General features: G+C 36.9%; 1 protein-coding gene across 1 annotated transcript in view; it reads right to left on the bottom strand.

The window, feature by feature from the left end:
• Positions 1-12,070, bottom strand: part of IQCK (IQ motif containing K) — a gene marked incomplete at its 5' end in the record, with an annotated part of 36,603 nt that overhangs the window by 21,626 nt on the left and 2,907 nt on the right. Inside the window, 3 exons of the mRNA XM_063414780.1 lie at positions 5,552-5,629; positions 5,743-5,795; positions 11,203-11,300. Of these exons, the coding sequence (XP_063270850.1) occupies positions 5,552-5,629; positions 5,743-5,795; positions 11,203-11,300 (229 nt within the window). The remainder of the gene's footprint in view (positions 1-5,551; positions 5,630-5,742; positions 5,796-11,202; positions 11,301-12,070) is intronic.

The following is a 12,070-nucleotide window of genomic DNA, read 5'->3' as shown; positions in this document are numbered from 1 at the left end:
AAACACTACAGCAACTGCTGCCTTCTTTGGATCTTTTTTACATGCCTATCCAGATCTCCAAAAGTGTGCAATAAAGTATTGTTTTGATTCAAAATAAATACCTCAAAAGTCTCTGCTTATAAATAATACTAAGGTCATTTACCCAAAAAGCAGGAAAATGATGGTTCATAAGCAATCAGACACTGAAGGACTGATTCATCTGACCTGGTATTTAAAATCAATTACACATATTGATCAAATATTACACAGGCACTGTATGAGCCTCTCAGCTTTCCAGGGAATTATTCCCACAGCCACTTGACAAAAATACCCTGGAACATTTTCACAGGTCAAACAGAGTGTGAACTGAGACCTTTCTTCGTGACATTTTCAGTATTAATACAACTATTCCATAGTCTGAAATAAATTCCTAATCACTAGTTTTCTTTTGCAACAATCTAAATACACTAGAACAAGATTATTAGTATTTGAGAAAAAACCCCTTACAATATACAAGAAAACATTTTAGTGCATTATATGGAGAGTACATTTTTGAAGGATTGTAAATGTGGGAATAACCAAATTTCAACTTCTTAAAAGAGGAACTGCAACCAAGTAGACATCCTGAAGTGAGACTCCTGCTAACTACAACTCTGCTTCTCTATCATCTTGTCCAAATAAAAGTTCTTTTATACTGTCAATAGTGAATTGAATTTAAAAAAATATTATAAATACATTTGAGAGTGTTAGCAAAGTGACCATAGTGATAATATGCATTCAACTGTTAAACACATAGCAACTATTTATATACTTGCTTATCTATTTATAATGAAGAAAAGGCAAGATAAAAAGACAAGACAGTGTGGAACTAACATAAGAAAGTTGTTATGTGGGGAGGCAGAGTCATGTAACCAACAGGAGACTGAAGCAGAACAGGTGATGGTAACAAGAATGTCAGAGGAATTAGAGGAAGCACAGCAAGAAGTCTTTGTAATGAGAACATGCCAAAAAACAGCAGAGCAAGAATCTTTTGTCTTCAGTTCTGTCTGAAAATTAAAGTGGATTTCTTGCCTCCACACGCTCTCCTTGGGAGGACGTGCCCATTTCAATGCTCCAGCTCAGCTCTCCTGTGTTTGCATACTTGCTACATATTTTGGAAGTCACAAAGCATTGCCTCAGCTTTCTCTCGGGTAGGACCAATATTTATGCAGTCTCTGAGAGTGTTTGTGGGCCTGGACTGAAGGAAACCAAACATGGAACGATTCCAAAGGCCACGCATGGAAACGGGAAAATTTCCATCTATGTTTGTGTACTTCGGGTCAGACTTTGCATGCTGAAAACATGAAAAACTCCCTTCAGTGCTCCATCAGCAACATCAGGAAGATGTCACAAAGCACTTATAAGTTTACAGTTTTCTCATTGCCATTTTGACAACCTTTACATAAATTAAAGCATTTTTTAATGCATCAGATATTACAGACATAAAACCTTCAACCCCACAGAGCACCATTACAAAATATAAATATTTTACACAGAAAATTTCTGCAGTCTTTCAACACACAGTTTTTAAGTAAAAAAATTCTCCTTTGTTAACTTGTATTCTGCCACATTAGTTGAATGGCAATTTTTACATGGAAACACACAGAATAATATCCAAGGAGATGTACTTTTCATTATTACAATAAAATGTTACTTAAAGCTCAAATTATTAAAGAAAATTAAAGAAGAAAATATAAGGCAAATCAAGCATATTCCAAACATGGCTGGTTTAGACACAAACCAATGAAATATGGCAGTGTGCAGAAAGCACAGCCTGTAGGAACTGGGCATATTATGGAAAGAAAAAAAATCAGTCACCCATGCAAAATTACCCCTATTGGCCATCTGAGAGCTGACAATGAAGTCAACTGTAAAGGCAGCTGAGACCAGCAGGCTTCACCCAATTAAAATATCTGTGGGAGGGAGAAAAAAATAATCAATGGGTATTTATGTGTATATAGACATCTGGCAAAAAGCCACTGCTCCAAATTTAGTAGTTGTTTATATCTTAGCTGCCCACTTCAGTAAAGCCATGATAAAGTTATTTTCTCTGTGTCTGTACACTTGTTTTGGTATACACAGATGGATTAAACCAGGAAATGTGTCCTTCTGAACTGGGTAGGAAGTAAATATCTCTAATAAAAAAGGAAGAAATGCAGATGAAAAAAAAATTTGTGAATTATTTTTTATCTGAACTTCAAAAGCCAGGAAATACTTATGCTTGTTCCTAACATAGGTGCATACACCATATACCACTCTGGATGTAAGGTTGAGGGTTACATTGAACAGTGCTGTCATAATATTAAATTTACATGACAGACTTTTATGATATCACTTTTTCAAAGCAGGGGAACAGTGTTTTATGGGGTTCTTCATATTTCTTTTATTAATATGCTAAAGAAGGCTAGGAAATGATGCTGCCATGTTGCTCAGACAGTCTATGCCAGAAAAGTAAAATTTCAGAGGGATCAGAGCATAATCAGAGCTCCCTGACTTCCCCTGGCCCCGATTCAGTACACAGAGCTTGGTTACTTGCAAGCCAGCTTCAGTGCTGTTCAACCAGAAACACCTCTGGAAAATGCTGACAAAAGGCAATGTGGTGCTCATTAGCACATTTACAGGATTACAAAACATTCATAGCTCTGTTTCCTTTCCTTGGTTCTATCAGCAGCCTCGAGTGGGGGAACAGCTCCATCAGTTTGTGTCTCAGCAAGTGCCCCACAAACTGTGCTGGTTTTGTGTTCCAACCCCACCTTCCTGCCCTGTGTGTCCTTCAAGGCCACAGAAATGCCTGGCATGGGATATGGAGATTACCAGTCAGCACTGGAGCTGCTCCTTTTATTGCTTTTGAAATCTGCTTGGGGAATTGAAGGTTCCCAAGGGATGGAATATTTTGTCAGCGCTATTGGTAACACACAGAACTCAGTGGAAAACAAGGTACCTCTGCTAAGATGTCACAGCAATTATTACACTAAAGCTGGTAACAAATCTGAATTTTACAAGCTCCTTCAGCAGGTTTTGAAGGTACAAGGTTTGCATTTAAAATTCTGAAATCCAGTGCAGCATTTAGGTCTCCTTATTAGGGAAAAGTAGGCTGCAAGATCTCATTTAGAAACGCATTGCACAGAAAGTGAAGCTCATAAGACTGTGGCTTTGACTATTCTTAAAAAAAATGAGCTTCAAAGAAGAAACTGGAGGCACTGGAGGAGAGCCAAAAAAGTCATACTCAAGTATGGAATATATTAAAATAAAGCTGTATTTCTGATAGAACAAAACATAGAACAATATTCCTCTGGGGTTTTCTTGTTTTGGTGTTTTTTGTTGGGTTTTTTTTTTTAAGTGTTAAGACTGCTTGGCACTGATAAACCCATCTAAACAGTTGGCATAAGGATGTTTCCCATCAAAATTTGACCAGCACTTTTTAGTATATTGTCTCATATATTCTTAATCCTGTTAAAAAAATGAAAACTCCTTTAAAAATAGAAATGGAAATGACAATAAAAAGCATAGAATCAATTACATTTTAAGTGTGATAGCTGGAAGGATATAATCATAAAATATTTATGACATATCCAGGACATAATAATAAATTCTCTTCTTTTTATTCTTATTTAATATTGCAGCATTTCACTTTGCTCTAATAATATTTACTTCAGAAGCAGCACTTTTTAAAACTGGAATTTTAGGATAAGCTCACTAAAAGTAGTTATTTAGTAATAATTTCAATAATTATTATTTTAAGGGCCTGCTTGTTTAGAGGATTGAAGATGAAGTGTATCAACTTAAGCAGGACTCTGACACTCCAGTGTCCTTGTGGAGCTGTCACGTCGTTATTTAGGAGCACCACTGCTAACAGAAGCTATGAGTCATTCAGGCTGTGATTCCACAGTGTATTTCTCCTGTTGGCAAAGCTGAGTTAAGCAGTTCCTGCCACCACCTCTCTGTCTTAGCAGCTCATTTGTTGTATTCACCTTGCCCTGAGCCCTTCATTTAAATCCTTTGTTGGTGCCAATACACAGGTTTGCCACTCTCCAAGGTGAAGCAGACCAGAGAAATGATGTTTTAAATAGCTGTACAAACCCTCCTCACACATTTTGGCAGAGAGATTCCTAACTCAGAGTAGGGCCCTGATCAGAATAATCAAGCACCCAACCAAACAGACAAGGGGGTATTAGGTGCCTACAATCAGGCTGGGGTGAAAAACAGGAGAGAGCAGGGAACCTTTTGTTCAGCTTTACCTCCAAAAGAAACATTTGTAAAACTCTGATCTTAAGAGATTTTATCTTTGGCACAAACATTCATCCTCACAAACCCATGCTATCAAAACTGCCTTACTGGATGTGCTGGTTTTGCACTGATTGATATTTGGTGAGGGAAAGGCCACCCATGGAAGTGATTGGGTCGGGGCTCTCCTGTGTGCTTAAGAAATTCATGCTCACTTTACAAAGCACCAAACCACAGCATTAAAGGGGCATTTTGTTGGCAAGAGCTGTGTTTGACAGAACGGAACAGATGTGTCCCACCAGAGGCTGCACAGCAGTGGCAGGACAGCAGGATGGCTGAAGGCATCAGAGGTGAGATGAAATGGATCATTCTCCAAAGGGCTCTGCAGAAATGTCCTGCACGCTCTGACCACCTCTCAGGGAATCAGTGTTAACCCCTCTGACACAAGTGTCAGCTCATCCACAAAGCCCTGTGATAAGGAGCTTTCCTCTTGCTCCTTTGGTGTCTCAAGGTTCCAAGTGTCACAGGTCAACAATTCAAAAAAGCTCAATTTCACTTACATCATGTAACAAAGTAAATATATCTACAAAGGTATTATACTATCCATGTTTTCACCAATTACCAATCCAGATTCCAGTTAAATTTTCAAATTGAACATTTTCTTTAAAATCTGACCTCTGTTAGTTTCTTATTCCCTCACTATGGACTAAACCTTTGCTTTTCTCACACAGCAGCCATATTTTAAAGTAAATGCAGTCTCAAGGACAGTAGCATTTCTTTCAAAAATATTGTGCTGCTTGGTTCTACAAAGATAACAAGGAAAATATGATTGAGGCTGCCAAAAACTAATGTTCATTTCTCATGAAGTCATTAAATTCTCATTAAGTCTGCAGAAATGCATCCTGACACCAAGGATTGTTACAGGTATTTTCAAAGCAGCTGCTTCCACACAGAGAAGAATTTCTTGACTATACTCTTGAAGATTTCCACAGGAGGAAGCAGCACTGAAAATATTGCTTTACTCAGTACAAATATGTTCATAATACTACCAGACTATTCAAATGTCCTGCATTCTACAATTAAAATGTTTAGGAATTCAAAACTAATTTATTTGTGAACAATTCTGGTACAAAATACCTTGTAAGTAATACACTAGGAAGTTAGAAACTATCACATAGTTCTTTGTTGCACACAGTAAAGGGCATTTTTGAGGGCACATGTAACACATTGAGGCTCAATTACTTTTTTGGGGTAGCAGGGGCAAAAGAATAAAGGAGAAAAGATTATTTTGAGTACTGCAATAACTTACTGGTCCTTTAGCCAGTCCTTAACAAAAGGAATGGAAAACAATTCTGTGAATGACTCATCTTTCTTCTTTGGATTGTTGCTAAAGAAAAAAGAAAACAACTCATATTAATTTAAATTTCAGATATTCAATTTGCAAATTAGCGCCTTGGAATCACTGAACATACTTAGTAGCAAAAAACATGATGAACTTACTTGTATAACCACTCAGTTAGGAAATCAGAGGGAATAAATTTGGTTCTTTTTCCCTAAAGATAAAAGATAATTTCAAATTATTTATTATCTTTGGACTGATCATATGTTTAAGTTAAATTGATTGCTTTTATTAAATAAAATATACAGTACATTACTCTGTCTACTCTTTATTGCTACTGCCAACAGTCAATAGCTCAGCCAAAATTTTTGAAATTTTGTGTAATTATTTCAAAACAAATGATGAGTGAGAAAATTCTACATATATTATCTTGATATTTGCTGCAATATCTAGAACAAAGATCTCTGAATGGTGCTCTAAGTGGCAATGTCATTGTGAAGAAATTAACAGAACTCATTCATACATGAAAATATGTTGCAAGTTCCTTGCCATTTTGTTTGAAGCTCTATTACCATACTCAAAATACTTCATTTCTTCCACAACACAGAAGGAACATTGATTGGATATTGTTTTCTCCTGCATGGAAGCAGCTTGGAGATGTGAATACACACAGGCAAGTATTGTATGGCTGCTCTGACCAAATCATCTGCTGGGTGGTCCAGAGGGAAGGCAAAACCAAAGGAAGGCTTTTGTCTGTCCACAGCCACAGAAACCAGGGACATTACAGAGAACCAGGTAAAAAGTTCAAAACCTTCACCTTCACAGCAAAACATTTGTGCCCTTTGCTCCCAGCTCTCAATCTTAACCAACAAAGAGAATTCTGCAAAATGTTTTGCAGCAGGTTATCCTCAGGGATTCATGCAGCCAGTACCACAGCCAGCTGAATTTTGATAAAGCCAGAATGGATTAGGAAATCCTTTTTTTTAAAAGGATTTCCTCTCCACATTCCATTTTAACAGATTGAATGTAAAGGTGCTAATTCTGCTTATCACAAACCACATCACAGTAACCATATCACAGTAACCATAATGTGGAGAATAGAACATGGAGTTCTGGTTGGAACCAGAGAGATCTTGGAAGAGCTTGATCAGTACCTCCAGAACCCCTGTGACATGAGATGTGTTTGGATGCACACAGCCAGAGTGAACCCTAAAAGAAACTGAGCCACCAAGTACTTCATCACAACAGCAGCCACTGAGCTAAAGCAAGCTGAGCTCCCATCCCAACACTTACCCTGTCAAACAGGAGATTCAGATGTATTAATTGCTTCTTAGGAAAACAATTCACACTGGCCAAATGCTTATTTTGAAACTGCTTAATGTCACAAAAGAGGCTAAGTCTTGATTAAGATGTAAGAAGTTACTACTACCACTTGCTAAGGAAAACACAAGAAACATGTAATTGAAAATCAAATGCATGAAAATGACTTTGTTCTATGCATTATCCTCAGATGTGAACTGAGAGGCAGGAAAAATACTCTACATAGCACAATTCTTTCAGTTCATGGTATATGTCATAATTTGGGGGTCAGCCACAGGTGAGGTGGAAGAGGAACATTGTGTGAGGTGCTGACTGCCCAGGGAAGAACACAGGGCTGTCATGTAGCTGGAGGATGACAAGGGTGAACTTCAGTGCTGGACTGCAGGGCACTCCTAGAGGATACCCAGGAAAGCTTTTAATTTTCTAAGAGAATCTTCTTACCCTTGGCAGAAATCGTAAGACTCCAACAGGGAGGGAAAAAAAAAGCAAAAAAAAAAAGCAAAAAAAAAAAAAAAAAAAAAAAAAAAAAAAAAAAAAAAAAAAGAAGCAGGAGAACAGAGGATAAGATCATCATAAAACAAATATTAATCCTGAGCCATATGTGCCTTTATGATCTGTTTTGTGACAACCAAAGCTTTGGGGTTCAGGTGGGGCTCCATAAAGTGCTTGGCTGGGAAGAAACAAAGCTCCTTGTGCAATTTTCACACTTATGCTAATACCAAATGCTACTCCAAGAAGCCAAACACCTAAACTTTTAAGAGACCAACACCTTCACTGCAGAGCTTTCTATCAGTCACTTCAGATGTTAAATGGACAAATCTTGACTTGCACAGAATCTGTAAGCAAGCTATTCTCAATCACAGGATAAAAATGGGTCCCATTACTTAGGGAATTGTTTCAGAGAATAAATTCTACACTCTGACAACAAAATTCAATTTAATCTAGAAGTTGTAATTTAATCTGTTTTAAGTAAATTGCTTTTCCTTTACAATGGGAAAAAACGATCAGAAGAGGGTTGTCAAAACAGTCATCACCAAAGGAATCAAATTCATCTTGTTTTATCCTTGTTAGAGGCAGTGAACTTAGCAGAGAGGAATTCAATCAAGCTGAATATTTTTTTATTTTATTTTCTTTGCCAGGAAACAGTTTATTTTGCTAGTGAATTAAATCATTAGTTGCACAGCAGTCAACATTTATGAAGGGAAAAAATTACATAAATTGACCTGTCTTTGACACATTCCTCCTATGCTGCATGAATCCGGATAAAAAACAGGAAATATCTGTACAATGTACATTGTTAACCTGCAGATGTGTTTATAAACTGTTTATATTCAGAATTCATTTTCCATTTTTCGTTTTAAATGTGATGTGCTTGGTAATAATCATGAAAATATACTGGTGATCAGAAGATGGCAAAGTCATTAGGAAACCTTCTTCCATTCCCTTTCCCTGAGCTATCATAATTTTAAATATAATATATTCCATTATAGAGCCTGATACAGCTCCCTCCTTCTGTGATAGCTAACTAGAAAGAAAAGTCAGAGTTATTCTAATAAAAACATTTATACATTGTTCAGTTTAATGCTGAAAAAATGAGTGCATTAGTCAGTTCTCATGAGAGAAAAGATGTAAGAAAATAGTCTTTCCCCGTAGGCATTTGACAGCAGATGGGATAAAACACAGGAGAACTTATGGTAGGAAAAAAAATCAGTGAGGGAATACACTGGGCAACCTAATAGGTTTCTTTCATCTCTAATTTTAAAATGAAGCTTCTGCAGACTGTTCTCATATTTATGTCAGTTTGAAGATTACACATATATCTATCAGCTGATGGTTTTTCCAGGCTTTAGCTTTTCAGATTTTTTGTATGCATCACATAATGCAAGAGAGCTTATTTTAAATTAAATGTGTAAATTGTTATGTTTCTTTATCACCTTTCAAAAAAGCTCTTTCCTACACAAATCCCTGCTTCCAGCACAACCATTTCCCTTGCCTGACTTTCCCATGTGATTGTACAATTCTTCCTTTCCACACATGGATGCAGCTGCTCTGGTCTCTTCCTTGAGTTCCTCTGTTGACCCCAGCATCTGATCTTCCTTAACACAATTTCAATTGCTCAAAACCTCTCCTATTTAACTTTTCCTTCTCTTCTCATTTATCTTAATTTCCTTTCAAAACATAAAAACCTTTAGTCCCTCTCATCAAAATCCCACTCTTCATCCTCTCTCACCATTCCCTCTCTCTTCTCCCAGGCTCATCCAACATTGATTGCAGTCACTCTGAGTATTCCTCCTTTCCTTCTTCCATTTATCTTCCACTGCATTATTCTGTACAACTGCCCTTTACAGGCTTTAATCACTCATGTCTAGCCAGAATTCAAAACCAGTATTCTTTTCTCATCCTTCATGATTTCAGTTAGTTTAATCACAATCAATCTTCTTCATGTCCTGTTGTCTCATGAATTCCATGAATCTTTTGAATCTTTGTTGTCCTCTTATTTGTGGAAGCTGTATTCCAATGTGTTTATCACAAGATCCTTTCTCCCTGTTCCTGCTTTGGGCTTCTAGGGACTCTGCTTTTGATCCTAAAATTCAGTTCAAGTTAATTCTTTAGCTATTTTAACACAAATTATAGCAAGTTGGGGTTTTTTCCCTCCAAATCCACACTGAACAACACATTTCTTACCAAATTAAACTAAACTAAAAATCTAAATCTAAACTAAAAACGAAACAAATTTATGTCAGATAAGGAAACAATGTGCAAGTACAAGCACCTGGACAGCAATGGAAAAGAACACAAATATTCAATTATATGGCAAGCATAAAGAGCTATTGTTTTCCTAGTGATTGTTCAAAAGGAGGAAGAAATGAGTCACAGTGGAAAACTATCACCTGACATCAGCTTGCTTTCCTAAGCTTGGCTCCTCAGTAGCAGGGCATCTTCCCACATAAGTGTGTTTTTTATAAGCTGCATTTATTTTTATCAAGATTCCATACATTAGAAAATAATTGCTTTTAGTAGTTTTCTACAAAGTAGCACACAGACCCATACAAAATCCATTTTCAGCACACACACTTTCTAATATATATACACCACCGAAGATCTGCAAAATTTTTCAGATTAAAAATAGACAAAGTAACCTTAGATTTGTTCTGAGTTTGAAACTGAAATATTTCTAAGAACTTTAGTACTTTTAAAATATCTTTGTATTTATGTTTTATTGCCTTCAGAAATAGGTAACATCTATCAAAGCCTGTATTTTAAACCACTTGTAGGACATGCCTTTCTCCTAAAGGATACATGCTTCCAAAAAAAAAAATCAATATAGAATTTATTAAAAGTGTGATGGATAATATATATGTTCAATTTGTTCTTGTCTAGGTAATATAAATGTGATGACAGGAATGACAGATGTCATGTAAATGAACCATTTTCCTATTTCACCTGTATTCATCACAGTTCATAGATACATATACACACATGTAAATCCATCAGTTTATAGACACACAGGTTTTGTGAAGACTGAGAAAAACTTGAAATAACTGGTATTAAATGTACAGGTTTGGATCTGAAATTCAAACTGCCATGGTTTGAGAAAAGAGCAGAAATGATGGGAATCCCCCCAGCCCCCAGTACCTAAGCTATTGCTGGGGCTCTCCTAGGTTGCAGTGATGCACTGAGGAATGTATTTATGCTTTATTTTGCACCAGTTCTAGGGGGTTTTCAAGCATTCCCTACAGACAATGTGGAATGTCTCTCTAGATATACACTGAAAATAAATGTATAAACATACATGCAGCGAACAATTATTTTTACATCTGCATTTTTAAAAGGTTATTCATGCTGGATACCCTGTGTTCCAGTCAAATAGAATTCACAGAGAAACACAAACTAAAATAGAGAATTTATCTCTAATACAATGCCAGAATCAGCAAAAAATAATTGAGTCACAAAGTAAAATTCAAGTTCTGTACAGCACCATCAAATGAGTGAAATGGATTAATCTGAAAGGAAGATTTTTTCCTCTAAAACACAACACATTTAGGGTAGATACAATCAGATATTCAAGGAGGATTTGGAGGGAGCTAGAGATTGTCATGATGACAAGGTTTGTATAGAATGTAATCTGTTCTGAATTACTGGAGAAAATAACATTTAAAACCAGATCCAAAACAACTCATGATATATCATATTATTGTGGTTGGTTTTCTTGCAAAAGACCAAATTTAAAAAAGCACTGCCTCTGAAATAAAAGGCTGTAACTTCCTGCCAGTGATTTGAAATGAAAACTGCAAACTAACCTCAAAACAATTCTCCTTCTCTGCCTCCTGCAGAAGCGCAGCCAGTCCGGGTAAGAGCACTGGGAATATGTAAAACTCCAAATATTCCTGAGGAGAACCTGAGCAAAACAGGACAGCCTGCACATACTGTTGAGCACTTGGATTTCACAAAATCACAGCCATTAGATATCATAAAGTCAATGCCAGTCATTTTGTCAATGCTTGGACAGAGCAGATTCCTTCCCTTCAGATACAGCACTGGTCTGTCTTCACTTCTCAGCCAACACAACACAAACTTTAAACTTCAAACTAAAGGTGCACCAACACTGCAAACTCAGTGTGCCTCAGAGATGTCAGATTTACCTTTAAGTGAAGCAGTTTAGTCACAGAAGTGAAAAGCTCTGTGAATTAATTTACCCTGACAGGAAAAAATGAGCCTGTCCTGGACTCAGTGATGGTGCAGTTAGACCACTCTGGTATCTCATGCCCTTTACAATCTGCATCATCAGAGTTAGTCATAAAACTGAATTTCTAGACAGAGCAAAAGCCATAGGTTATATTTTAGTGGTGCTGTGATTTCTTTGTGGTAATTGCTTCATACTTGCCAGATCTTCAGCGATTTTAAGATGACTCCATACACCCAACCCATCCCCTCTCAGCCTGTCTGGGCTGGCACCTCTCCCCACTCAGGAATTATTCAGGTTTTGGTGTGATCAGCAAAGATTAAGTCATAGGAGTGTTCTCTTCTGGCAACACAGCTCAAACACTGAATTTATTCTCAGCTGTATACGTTTAACTGGTTCATATACTACCAGAAAATGCTCTTTACTGGGAGAACATTATTTATATAAAAGCCAAGGGTAACACTACTTCTGACTTGCACAAGAAT

The sequence above is a fragment of the Prinia subflava genome, chromosome 17, assembly GCF_021018805.1.
Source record: "Prinia subflava isolate CZ2003 ecotype Zambia chromosome 17, Cam_Psub_1.2, whole genome shotgun sequence".
NCBI classification, from domain to species: Eukaryota; Metazoa; Chordata; class Aves; order Passeriformes; family Cisticolidae; genus Prinia; species Prinia subflava.
The sequence above is the reverse complement of the archived record's forward strand: the minus strand, read 5'-3'. Positions and strand labels throughout refer to the sequence as shown.